The sequence below is a fragment of the Meleagris gallopavo genome, chromosome 1, assembly GCF_000146605.3.
Source record: "Meleagris gallopavo isolate NT-WF06-2002-E0010 breed Aviagen turkey brand Nicholas breeding stock chromosome 1, Turkey_5.1, whole genome shotgun sequence".
Classification (NCBI taxonomy): domain Eukaryota; kingdom Metazoa; phylum Chordata; class Aves; order Galliformes; family Phasianidae; genus Meleagris; species Meleagris gallopavo.
Genome location: NC_015011.2, coordinates 133,982,880 through 133,996,838, shown reverse-complemented (window position 1 = coordinate 133,996,838; position 13,959 = coordinate 133,982,880). Strand labels below are relative to the sequence as shown.

Genomic DNA, 13,959 nt, shown 5'->3' with positions numbered 1-13,959 from the left:
GGACACCCTTTGTATGTTTGTCACAGGTCTGTGGGACGAAGTGACCCAAGCTGTCCCCAGAGCCCATGCCCTGTGAGCACAGGCATGCTTTAATGGGAGAGAAGGCTGCCGCTGTGCAGTCACTGAGCTGTCTTTCCCAGGGGCTCCATCCAGAGAGAGGTCTCTGACATTCCAAACGCTGATATTCCAGTGCAGGTTTCCATAATAAATGAAAAATAAACAGAATGTGCCATGTATCCACTGACCTTCAGAAAGTAGCATGTATTTTGTTTGTTTCAACAGTTAGCTGGTAGCTAGGGTTTGCATGTTTGGCTGTGGGCACCTCTGAATTAAACTCCTATCTGCATAGAGTGGCTTCGTGCTGATGGCGGCATCTTATTTGTGGCTTTGCACATGGAGGGGTATTGTGTTGATGAGCTGGGAGCTCAGGTGTATCAGGAGGGCAGCTTGAATAAGGGGAAGTTTGTCAGTGTTTAAAGTACAGGGTCAAGCACCCAGCCATCTCAATCTCCACAAAATGCTGTGTAGCGCTGTCAGCTTCTATTGTATTTCAGGCTTATTTTAAAAATGAAACAGGGCCTGTCGTTCTCTGAGGCTTTGAGGAAAAATCTCTGAAATACGATCCAAGTGGAACCAGATACGGACCATAAGCAGTTCTAAAGAGATGACAACTGCTCTCTGTTCTGTTGTCTTGAGGTGTCAAAACCAAAGGACGCAGCGTTCAGGCTGGTGTGATTATCTGATTCCTAATGGACGGAATGAAAAATGAGTGGGAATGGGAACTTTGCAGGGTGGGGGCAGTGTGAGGGGGCAGGAGGAGAAGAAATTTAGATACTTAATTCTGAAAGCTCAGTTTCCAGAGACGTAGGTGGTTTGGTGGGAGTCTTAAAGTCTAAGGAAAATACGGTTTTGCTAATAGTGATCTCTAGGCAACTAGAACTCTATAATATGACGCCTTTCTCATGTTAACGTTCTCTGAAAGTAGCAACAGTTTGTCATCCACCATTAGACATGAGGTTTGTACAAAACGGGCAAATCCGCTACTGTATTAAACTTGAGGCCCTTGGTTTTCTTCTTTTCTCTGATAGACCAGAAGTGGAAGTGCTTCTTGTGGCTGGTCCAGACTAGTGAAGGACCTGAGATGTAGCTCACGGTAGGATGCTTGCAGCTGGTGGGCAAGGAGAAGGAGGATGTTCCAACTTCTGTCCATACTTTGTTTTGTACCTTCAAGGAGCTCTTCCCATGCCTTCACACTCTGCTCTGAGGGTCTGGGGCCAGATTGGTGGTGACTTCTGGAGCCTGTAGCTCAAGAAAGGGAGGCAGAATTTGACTCTTTGCTTGTTGTTACTCTTGCACGTACTTGCAGATTGCTGTAGGGAAGGTTGCTTAAGTCTCGGGAGGACTCAACGATGCTTTGTGGTATTTTTTCTTTTCTTTCTCTTAGATGTCTTATGTGCAGTGCACAATTCTGAGTTAACTAGCAAGAGATAACATTTTCTTGTACAGCTGCCCCAGAAGGAGGCAGGAAGACAGCTGAGGGAATTGCGGTTAAACATGTGAGTGTTCCTCAAAAGAGTAATTTCTGTCTGTAAGATGAAAAATTGAACAAATAAGAAAGCATTGCTATTATTAAACCCATTTGATTTTCTTTTGAAGAGGCCTCAGTTTAGTCCTTGCTAAGCAGTCTCGCAGTTTGTTAGAAATTAGCATTTCCTACAGAAGTCCGCTGATGATTTCTGATGCTTTATGGAAGACTTTTAAATAAAAAATGAGAACATTTGTCTTGAAGGACCACTTAGTAGTCAAGTTAAATGTTGATCAGAGCAAAGCTCCAAATGAGGAAAAAATATAATCTTTAAATTGATTTCATTTTTGATACATGTGAGGGGATTCTGCGTGCCCTAGAGATAGAGATGAGCACATCTGGGGTTTCACTGCTATTGCCTTATTCTTCTCTGAGCAGAATGTGAAAGGACTGAGGAATGGTAAGAGTAGAAATACAGTATCTCCATGGGCAGAACTTGAGTAGTTATTCAAAAACTCTTCATTGCTTTTATTATGTGATCTATTCTTTGTGGCACACTACTGAGTGTGGATAACATGGGCAAATCTGAGTTTAGATGATGAAAAGACCCATTTTTGTATACAAATGCCCTATGATCTGAGTGGGAAGGGCTGATGAGCCTTGGGAGATACGCATCTGTTTTTTTCCAGTGAATTTTAAAGGGTCACAGAATCGTAGGGGTTGGAAAGGACCCCTGGAGATCATTTTGTCCAACCTCCAAGGGGGTTCTTAGATATCCCTGTTTGATGTCTGAATTTAGCGAGAGGCATCTAGGCTGTCATCTCTGTGTACCCCGCATGTTTAGCAGTTTCCCCATGCGTTGTGCAATGAGAAGAACAACAAGCCAGTCCTGCAAAGCACAGAAACTGTAGAGAACGCTGCAGCCCAGATTCATTTACTAAAAATAACATTCTCATCAGAACATGATTGTACAGGTTTAAGTACCATTCCATGCGTTTAAATCCATTCTGAAAGAAAGAGATCTTGAGTAGAACTATCTGGACTTTGGGGTCCCAGTCAGCCCAGTTTTCCTGCAGAAACCTGCACAGCATACTGATGAACTCCTGGTCCATCAGATGACTTTGCTGCCTCAGCCAAGATGGCTGTGCAGGGTCGTGGTTGCAGAATATGGAGACAAGTCTGTGGGACAGCTGGATGCCCTAAGTAACTGGTCTGCTTTTGAAGGTCATTATTAACTACTCCCTTTGCAGTGTTGCTCTTGAGTTAAAGGGTGATTTTGGTTGGGAAACAAATTAGTTGAAGTGTGTGAGTGCAGAGCAATTGAAGTACAAAGACTCTTGCTTTCAAAAAATTGTTGCTGTTTTATGAATTTAATGGGCAATGATTGAGGAAAGCCTTTACCCCTTAAGAAACGGTGCAGAATGCTCCCTAGTATTATTTCTTAGTATTAAGGATTAGTGGTTGTGCACAGACCTTGCCAGCCAGGGCACTGCTCACCAGGGCTGAGTGCAAGAACGGAGCATAGGGAACAGGTTCCGCCAGCACTCCCAGGCATGGTGAGTGAAGGACCAGGTCGACGGTGAGGAGCATAAAAATCCAGAGCTGGGTCTGAAAGCAGGGCTCCAGCACAGATATGAGGTCTGCCTTGGGGTCAGGGCTGGAGACAGCCACTCCTAGGTTGTAATCATTAGAATTATAGGACACCCAGAGTTGGAAGCGACCCAAAAGGATCATAAAGTCTAATTCCTGGCTCCACGCAGGACCACCCAAAAGTCAGACCAGATGTGTGAGAGTCTTGTCCAGATTCTTGGACTCCAGCAGCTTGGGGATGTGACCACTGCCACGGGGAGTCTTCTCCACGTCCACTACCCTAAGGTGATGAAGCTTTTCCCGATATCCAGTCTGAGGCATAAACTCAGCTCTGGGCTGAATTTAAATGCAGGAAGTGATCTTGATTGATACAGGGCCAGTGCAGCTTGGCAGTGCCTTCAGTCTCTGACAAGTAGATCTAGATTCTGCCTGTGCTTTTCCTAGGGTCTTTAACAAACTCTGGTATCTGCAGTCTGAATTAAGGAAACAAAGTATTGCTTTTAGCATGCAAAACTGACGTTTGGTAGCAGGTATCAAATAGTAGGTTTTTGTCTTTCCTTTTTTTTCCTTGTTACATCAGTCTGGTTGTGGGCATTAGTTTATCTTCAGAGGTTTTGAAATAAAGAAAACTTGTGTCTGCAGAATCATGTCCCCTCGGATCACTGCAGTGCATCTGTCAAGGAAGCTGTGACTACTTGGAACGTTCTGTATTAGCTTTTAAGACAAAAGATAAGGTTTGATTGTTTGCTTCCCCCTTCTTAGATGTTTTCCATCTTCTAGGCAGTCTTGCTCAAGTCAATCTTATGGGTGTCCCTTTGAGCCACCTCTCTTCACAAATAGTATGAAGAATGGAAGTAGCAATTATGTCTTAGCCCTCTCCTCCATTTCCCAGGGTTTTTTTTTTCTCTGGGGTCCCGGAGCTGTTGGCTCAAAAAGTAAGTTCACATTACTGTTCTTAAAATCAAAATAAAGAAAAGGAGTGGGTCAGGAAACTTAATTAAAGTAGAATTAAGGTCAGAAATGCGTGTCTCTAGCTGCGTGTTTGGATATAATTATTTCTGGTGATCTTTAGGAGTTTTCATTCCTTAAGGAAAGGCAATAAATTAAAATTTTATTCTGAGAGTAATTTGCTGATTACTGAAGCGTAGATCCAGCTGCATTTCAGTTTAACCTTTCATAAGAGCTGGGGAAAAATCCTCTGCAACTTTCTGGGATTTTTGCTCCTTCAGAGCAGATTCCCCATTCCCTGCCCCAATTTTAGAAGGCGAGGAAAGGAGAAATTCGGGACCAGAAACTTTAAACTTTTCTAAGGGACTTTAAGGAGGAAAAAAATCTATTTGTTTAACGTCTCAAGGGTAATTGAAAGAAATGCCACGCAACTAAAAAATCTGTTGAAGTGCTGTGAAGTGTTTCTTTCATTCAAACAGCAGTGCTGCTCTGTTAAGCTGTGTGTGCTCGTGTTGCCCAGTTGCATGCAGCACATCAAACACTCACAGAGGTAGATGCAGCTTAAAAGTAAATACTGTTACTTACAAGCAGCGTGTGTGCGAGTGCAGCTGTACTGAAGGCAAACAGATTTCTGCTACCTGTTTGACAACGGGGATGTGTGTGCTGGGCATGGGAGGCTGGGCAGCTGCAGAATAACTGGAGCCCGTTGCTTGCAGCTGCATTTTCAGACCACTGACAAATGTGGCAAAGCCTCAGAAGTTTGGAAACAGGAAAAGGGAAAATTGTAGGAACTGTACCACCGGCTTAAAATAAAGTGGAATTGCTATCTTTAATCTGGTGAGAAGATTCACCTTGCTGTGATATTTCGAGCACAGCGTTTCAAGAGGAAATCCTCTGTTCTGTTGAAGAACTGAAATAAGAGGCAGAGATGCTAAATGCTCCTGACGTGTTTCCTGGGAGACCTGCTGCTAAATAACGTGGGATTGACTTTTGCTTGTTCGTTTTTAAGCTGATAACTCTTTTACATCAAGTTAATTTTTTAATGGAGTTTACTTTCTTCAGCTCTCTGAAGCTGTCACCTTTAAATGTAATGTAGGATTTACTGGAGCATCTAGCAATGCAGCTACACTGGAAGCACTGGGTTTTAGAACAAATGGACATCGTGCAGTGCTTCTTTATCCAGATAGCATTACATTTACCTAGAGAAATGTGTATGTCCCACCTCTTCAGCTTGGCATTTCTAGATATGGCCAGAAAAATATGTTGGCCTTGGTGCTTCGGGCACCTTTGGTTCCCCAGTGTGCCCTCTGGGGAGGAGGGCAGACAGCCCAGGGGATTGAGGTGTGGTTTCCCAAGGGAAGTGCGCTTTGCAGAATTCCAAGTACAGTTCAGCAACTGCAAGTATTTGGGAAGCTCATAGAGTGAATCTTGAACTATCTCTAATTTCAGGAAGAGATAGTTTTTGTTAATGTAAAAGAGAAAGAACGTGGTAGCTCTCTGATATTTGTATATGTAAATGTAGCAACCTGCAGGTGTTTAAGCTCACATTTGCTCCCTTCCCCATAAGCACAAGTAGGGCAGAGAATGAGCTCTGGCTAGAGGGAGGCTAAGGGTGCTCCTGTGCCCTTGCTCCTGCTCAGGAAGGGCAGCTCAAGGGCCCTGGGCGCCAGGTCAAAGCCAAACCTGACTGGTCTGCATTATCAGTTCCCCCTGCCACTCTCCCATCATCAAGGTTTCCTTCAGTTTGTGTGTTTATTAAAGCTTCTCACGGCAAGTTCAGCTTCCCATACTGCAGGAACCATTGTGTCATGTTTTAATCCTTGCGTTAGTTTGCTTTTTGCCAGCACACACTCTGGGGTGCTCTTTCACCTGCTTCAATTGGCTTTCCAAATATTGACTCAGCCTTCTGAAAATATGGAGTGACATTGCTAATTTTTGCTTTCATACAGTTGATACTAAGAATGCATGAAATATGGTGTTTGTATATTGGTCTTTGTGTATGTGAGTGGCTCGCTGACTTACAATATAACCATCCTAAAAAGCTACAGGGGACTCTTGGGACTAGTATTTTGGATACTCTTCCATGGATGGCTTCCATGAATTGCATATGATGCCATAGGTGACTATTATAAACTGCATATATTTGTTTTCTTCAGATGAAACCAAAGGTATCGGTGATCTGTGTATAACCATCAATCGACATTACTTGAGGGTTTTCTTTTCAGAAATTATGTTTTTGTGTGTGTGTGTTTTTGGTTTTTAAGTGTGTTTGTGTGGGAGATCTGGCAGCAAATGATTTTCTGTTTGTTTTTGATTTACAGAAAATCAACGCAGAGCATTTTCATGTCTGACTATTGGTACTGGAGGCTGGTCCCGTGCAAAGAAACCGGAAGCTGTAACTGTTTTGCAACAGCCAATCAATCTAATGAGGAGAAAGAAGAAGACACCAACCACCAGGTTGTGGTGTCAGACATCATGCAGCTTGTGCAAGACAAGCAGGAGGTGCCAGAAAGCACAGCAGGTAAGAAAAACGTGGTGTGTTTTGGAAATGGTCCCGCTGGCTGCCAGGCTGTATGTACTAAGGGAAGGAGCGATGGCTTTGGGAATTCTAGCACTGGCGGTGTCTCATCACTAGCAGTGAGTATAGGGAAGGGAACTCAAATAAAGCAGTTGCCAAATATTGGCTTGGGGGAGGATGGTGTCACAACAAAAACAAACGTCTAGGAGCAGTCAGCAAGGAATGAAGGCTTTTACTCTTGGGTATTGATGCTTGCCATAAGAAATTAAAATAATTGCATAAATTAATTGATTAGCAAAAAATAGTCATCCCAGAGAAACCTGACCTACCTTCCTACTGTTTTAAAATCGTGCTCTAGAGAAACTGCTCAGAGAAGCAAGAACAAAATAACTCTGCACTTCACCATGCTTTTGCTGCCGTGGTCCATAAGCAGGAGAAAAATGTAGTGAGTGCTGGTATGCAGTGACAGGGATGAAGAACTCATTTTTCCCTTGCCATATGATCTTACTTTACTCACGTAGGAAATTGTTACAGGCTTTTGCCTTGATACTGATGGAGATGGACTACAGTGCTATAATGTGATAAACTTTTCTAATGGATAGTGAGTGGTCTTTATTAATACGTATTCCTTTGGTTTTATTAAGTTACATATATAAGCCTCCTAGGTCATTGCAAAATATCTGCAGGTATTCATGCAAGCCTCTTTAGCTAGAAATATGATCCAAAACCAGAAAGGTGAAGTCAACTGAAATGCACTTTTGCCTTTAATATACATTACAAGGCAGGCTCTGACTCCTTTGCAGTAACAGCAAAGCAAAAAAAAAAAAAGAAGTGGTTCTTTTAGCCTGAATACTGGTGCAACTACAGAAGAAAGTTATTCTTGTTCTGCTGTAGCTTAGCAGGAAGCAGTTACTAGAGTATTTGTTTTATTCATGTAGCAGTGAGGTCTCAGCCATGGTACACTTCTTTTGAGAGCAACAAAGAAAAAATGTAAACAGAAAAAAACCCAAACTCTCAGAAATTCCAGGCCTGGTCAGAAGTTGACAAAATGGAACTTCTGTGGAAATCATAAGAGTATATCTAGGTTACAACATGTTCTTGGCTTCTGTAAGCCAGTGTGAGAGGTCTCAACCTCTCTTGCAGCCTGATGACACTGTAGCATGGAGAGGATATTGCAGCTCTTCTAAGTTAAGCAATATGCTGCCATTGCTGAAGTTTTAATACCTTTGTTCCCTCCCCAGGAATTCATCTGCTATGCTATTGATACTATATTAATAGCAGTATTTTTACTGCAGTGTTTGCCTAGAAGTTATAATTAAGAGCAGGTCTTCTTTGTGTCTGTGAATTTACACATTTTTTGCTTGAGAACATTTTGCATCTTGGAAGACTTAAAAGCTTAGCTTGAGAACTGTAGATGAGGAAACATGCAAAACACAGCTTCAAGCAGAGTGTAACCAAGATGGAAGCAGGACAATGTCCAACTGAGCTGTGTTGCCTTCTTTCAATTCATGTGGTATAATAAATAATTTTTTCCCACTCTTCAGCAGAGATTGGAAAACATGGAGCATGGAAAAAGGATGGAGATGTGAAAGGCAGTCATGAGTCTTTAAAAAAAATAATAATAATAATAATCCAGCACATCTACCATTTCTCAATGCCCGTTATGCTGTTCTATATGGTCAGGATTGAACTTCAGGAGCACTCTGCTTGGAAGCCTGTTTTCATAACATTTTTTACTGGGGCCTTTCTGCTCTGATGACAGCCTCCTTGAAATGACTGTAACCTTTTTTGTTTCCTTGTTCACTTGTTCGGTTTAAATCTGTTTGTAGTAAGATGCATTTTTCTTCTTTTAACCACCTGCTAAGCCAAAGCAGAGCAAACCTGTAAGATTTTGTGGTGTAAAAATTTGCTAGTGTGACATCTTAAGAACCTTAATTGCTGTTGCTGTAACACATAGCAACAAGGGTGCTACAGTCAAAACTTTATTATCATATAAGGATCATCGTGACTGCTTAGGCTTTGAGAAATCAGGGACATAGGTGACTGCTGATTGCAAAGCTTAATGTCTCTTCTGTCCAGACTTACCTGGAAAGACATAATAAGGTGAAAGTATTTTTTTTTTTAAACATTTTAAATTATAATGGGTGTCTTTTCACCACTTTACACAATTATGAGGATTTTTATGTAAGAAATCAAATGGCAGCTGAAAAGACAGCTGAGTGAATGTGATGTGCCAATTCTAACAATTGTAAACGTGCTGTAAAACAAATCATCAGCTGCTGTATTCACAGGCACTTGAAATGCTCATCTGTCACATTTACTTGCTTTTGGAAATAAATGAATTTTGTATTATCTCAGAATCATAAATTGCATTGTTTAGCATATATAAGCACCACAATGGTCCTTCTAAATTCCTTCTATTCCTCAGTGTCTACAAATTCATACTTCTAAAAAATCTTAACTAAAAAGTAAGAGATTTAAAATGGCATCTTAGAAACTTCATCTATTGGCATTTAAGAGTGGCAAGATTAAACCAGTGTGGTTTTGGGGAGAAGTCTTCCATTTATGCAATATATTTGGAAAGTTCCTTGATTCATTGAGTTTTTTATATTCTTCAAGACTCTCTCATAGTCAATATCGCATTGGAATTTTATTTTCATTGTCAAGGTTGTGTGTGTTACGACATACCACAAATCACTACTTGATGGAAAGCTTTTTCAAAGGATTACATATAAGCTGGGTTAATACAGGTGGCTGGTATATGTAGATAATGAGGCTATAAATACCAAGCCAAATATTGTTACTGAGGTTGTTTGCATAATTAAAAAAAAAAGTCAAATGAAGAAGAAAATGAAGTGTGGGGCAGTCAGGAACTTCTGTGTTGGACTTCCATATGCAGCTGCAGAAAGATTGCTGTTTTTTCTTTTCCTTGAGTGACAACATCGTGTTGTAATCTGATTAACATAGGTATGTCTTCTGCGGAATAAAGATGGCATTACAGGCATCTGGAGCTGTCCATGCAGATACTAAATAGCCCACAACCTTTCTTGCCTTTAAAAATAACCAGTGAGAAGTCCCTAAGCTGCAATACACAAGCCACTTTGTGATAGAATCATAGAATAGGAGCTACTGCTGTCACTGTTGGTTTCTGCCATAATGCTGAAGGAGAGAGGTTGGAATTTCTTATTTTCCTTTGTGAATGTAAAATTGGCTGTTAAAAAGTGTTCTGTTCTGCTCTTTATTTTTCTGCCTGCTTCGTGGCAGTGTATTGTCAGTAAGGGGCTGGCTGGATCTTACCATGGGAGTTTTATGTCCACACTGAGCTGCCTGTTTGGCACTAGAAGTTTGATATGAGTTGCATAGCCAAATAAGATGTAGTATGTGTTATGTGTGCACGGTTAATATTTCTCTGTTTTCAAGGATATTTGCTTACAGCTGGACTCATTTTTATAAGCAAATCTCTTGACAGATCTGTTCCTTTATTGGCCATGCTATGGCTGCTATCACTATCAGCATATCTATATGAGCGAATGTTTGTTTATTAGCTGGAAGTCCTGTTTTCTACTAAAACTGAATTTGTATTGAAGGAATTTGGCAAATTCATAGGAATTAAACTCCTCAAAATGAGACAGTTTGTTCCAATTAACTTAAACATGTTTTAACAACACAGAAAGGAGCATGTTGGCATGGTACACTTCATCTGTATTGTGTTGCTGATTTAAGTAATAGAGCATGGAAATCCCAGCTTGGTTAGAATCAGTAAGAATCTTGTCAGGATTTTCATCTAAGTCTTAAGCAGTGCAGGTGAGCCAGCCTCTTAAATTAAATATGGAACATCTTACTCTAATTCCTTACTTCTTGGGGATAATAGCAAATACGGAATATATTAAAATAAATCCCTGTTCAGCTAGTGGCATTCAGTTCAAGAAGTTAGAGCAGAAAAGCTCTATTAGTGTAGAAAGACACTGCCAGATGGAAAATGAGCCAGAGAGAAGTACTTCAGTAATGTCAGCAATCGCATTCAGAATGTGTGTGTGTATATATGTATGTAATTCAGTACCACACGTGATGAATTTTCATAGAATTATCTGGTTGGAAAAGACTTTCAAGATCATTGAGTCCAACCATCAAGCTGACCTGCTATGTCTTATTGCTTAACCGTGTCCTTTAGTGCCACACCTGTGCATATCCTAAATACCTCCAGCTCCAGGGATGGGGACTAACCACCACCTGTCTTACTTTATCAAATCAAATACTCATCATTTTGTGATCACTGTGCCCAAGGCAACCTCAAATCATCATGGAATACCCTGAATTGGAAGCAATCCGCATAGATCATCTAGTCCAACTCCTGGCTCCACACAGAATCGCCTGACGTTCAAACCTTATGCCTGAGAGCATTGTCCAAACACTCCTTGAACTTCGGCACTGGGGGCCGCGCCCACAGCCCTGGGCATCCTGTTCCATGCCCACCGCCTTTTCCCTAACCCCCAGCTGCCCCTCCCCTGACAGCTCCATGCCGTTCCCTCGGGCCCTGTCGCTGTCACACAGAGCAGAGCTCAGCGCTGCCCCTCCGCTCCCTGTGAGGAGCTGCAGCCGCCATCAGGCCTCCCCTCAGCTCCTCTGCTCTGCGCTGAGCACACCCAGGGGCCTCAGCCACTCCTCACACACCTTGCCCTACAGACCCTTCGTCTTTGTAGCCCTCCTCTTAAACACTCTTTAATGGTTTTATGTTCTTACATTATAGTGCCTGAACCTGCGCTCAGTGCTGGGGGTGAGGCCGCTCCAGTGCAGAGCAGGACAGTAGCTCTCTTCACCTGGCTGGCAGTGTTGGGCCTGATGCATCCCAGGGCATGGTGACAGTCATCAGTGTTTGACCATTGCATCAGTCACAAGCACTTCCCTATTTGCAAATAGCACGTCTAGTGAGCCACCTTCCCTTGTTGGCTCAATCACACCTATATCAAAAAGTAATGCTCCACCTATGCTAGAAATCTCCCAGACTATGTCTAAGTTGATGTGTTCTTGAGTAGTGGTATTTTAATATTGTGTAGTGAAGTATGAAATTATTTTCTATCAATATTAAACTAGTGAAAACAAATACATTTTTCTTGGGTTTCTACAATTTTATGTTACGTAGCTACATATGCCTTTTTTTATGATATACTTGACATATATGGCCATTTTATTTAAAGATACAGCAGCCATTTTTCATGTATTATGGAAATTAATTGCATTTGCAATGCCTCTGAATGTAATGAAATGTTCTGTGTTGATTTACATCATGCTTCACTTTTCAGGTATTCTCCATATGGGAAGAAGTATTAGATGCCTGCTGAAATTGAAGTAGGAAAGCTTTGTCAATTATGTTTAGACCCTCACTTAAGGACCTTTGTGCTTTTGGTACCTTGTGTGGCTCAAAGAAATAGGAGAAGTGCCTAAGCAGAAGCAGAATTGAAATTCAGCAGGTGTTATGTGTCTAACCTGTTTAGGCATTCTGTAAATCCCATTTTGCTGCATCTGTAGACAGTGGATATCTTTGTAAAACTGCTTGATTATAATCTCCACACAAGAAAAAAAATGAATTCTATAATAGAAACTGGCTTATTCTTCTGAAAGGGTAATGCATGATCTGAGACACATCTTAGAGATGTGACTCCTGTGTTATGAGGGGCAGTCACACGGTGGGTTTAAAGTTCTTCCTGTGCTTTCATAACAGCAGGCAGTGTGCTGGGTTTGGCATGTGGAGTTAAAGTTATGGATGTAAACACCAGGTCTTGCATGGGTGCAGTAGAAGCCATCCAAGCTACAAGTTTCATATGCTGTTTTAATGTCTCTCAGCACCACCTGTAAATGTTTATGGAAGAAGTGATGAGTTGATCAGCTGGCTTCCAGCTGGGCCATTTGTCATGGAAATAAATTGCTTTGCCTCTGTTCTAGCAATATGCTGACAAGATTTGGGGTTCAGTTGTTGCCTCTGGCTCCAAGGAATTACTCAAGGCTGCATGATGTAAATAATTAAATACATACATAGATTTGCTGGACTTAAATCAGTGCACACTCTCCTGGTGTTTAAAAAGTTAAACCAGCTCTACAAGGGAGAGTGGTTAGATAATAGAAATATTGGAAAATGATGAGATTAAACCATATAAGCTTTCTTTCAAGTATATTTTTGCATTTTGCTTTGACTACTACAAGTGTTTACGTACAAAAAGTAACGCGTAGAAACCTTCCTACTGTTGAAAATATACAGATGTTACAGAGCTGTTTTTTTACATTACTCCCTGGCACCAATTGCAGAGTAGAGTTAAGCTATAATTGGTTAAATGACCAGCTGTCAAAGGAAAACGTTTCCTCTAGCTAAAGAGACGGTGCCTGTTTTAATTGCTAGAGGCTAAAAAGAATTTATTTAATTTGGACATGCAATTTCAGTTATTCAGTGAGCAGCTTTATTTTTTTATCTTAGCTTATCAGATCTGTTTAAGCCTATTTGTTGATCATTAGGTTCATTAGAAAAACTGTGACTTTTTAAAATTATTTTTGGCATGTAATTAAAGTCTTAAAATATCATCTAAAATAATTTTTGAACAGTTTAATTTATTTTCCACTGACAGTCGCAAAGCATCCTTTTGCATGGAGAGATGAAAATGGAATTGGTATTGCACCTGGAGTTGGCTGATTTAAACTCACTGCTATCAGATTGGCGTGACCTCTTTTGCAGAAGCTGATTTGGGAAAATGTATTTTTGCTAATTTCTGGGTATGCTGTAGCCCTGTTGCGTGTTCCACCGAAGTATCACCTTGGGGCAGAACAGCTACAATGAAAATGATGAATGGATTCTGTTTCCTTATGGAAAACAGAGCAGAAAATAAGCTGGGATTAACTGCTGCAAGGAGACCAGTCTAAAAGGTGAAGCTTCCAGAGAAACCACATCAGTATCATTTCTGCTGAGGTTTCTGGGAGGTTGAGAAATGGTTCTTGAAAAGCTAGGCAGCCTTACCAGCAGCTACAGTATCCAGTAAGGTGTGTGCGTGCATGCATGAGGTTGTGTACGTGCAGAGAAGCTACTGGGGACCTTCATAGTGATGCAAGGGGTTACAAAAAAAAATCCAGTTGGACCATGTTTACTGGACTGAAAAACAGAATCTACTCTCTTAATGTAACCTGAAAACATCTCCCTCTAACAGTGTATGCACTGAGGAGAGTTGGTTGGTTTGGAGTTGTTTGTTGTTGTTGTTGTTGTTGTTGTTGTTGTTGTTTTCCCAGGAGAAGTTTCTTTGTCCACAGGGATTGGAACCAGAGGAGTAGGGAGAAAATTCTGCAGAAATGCCCCATTATACATGTTGAAGTCTTTTTCTTCTTTTTTTTTTTCTTTTTT

At 41.2% G+C, this 13,959-nt stretch overlaps 1 protein-coding gene across 2 annotated transcripts in view; it reads left to right on the top strand.

Moving 5' to 3' along the window:
• The first annotated feature begins 6,391 nt into the window (after positions 1-6,391).
• The window catches only part of MCF2L (MCF.2 cell line derived transforming sequence like), a 131,831-nt gene continuing 124,263 nt past the window's right edge, over positions 6,392-13,959 (top strand). For both annotated transcript variants that reach the window (XM_031557701.1, XM_031557697.1), the window contains exon 1: positions 6,392-6,584. In XM_031557701.1, the coding sequence (XP_031413561.1) occupies positions 6,407-6,584 (178 nt within the window). In that variant the 5' untranslated portion in view covers positions 6,392-6,406. The remainder of the gene's footprint in view (positions 6,585-13,959) is intronic.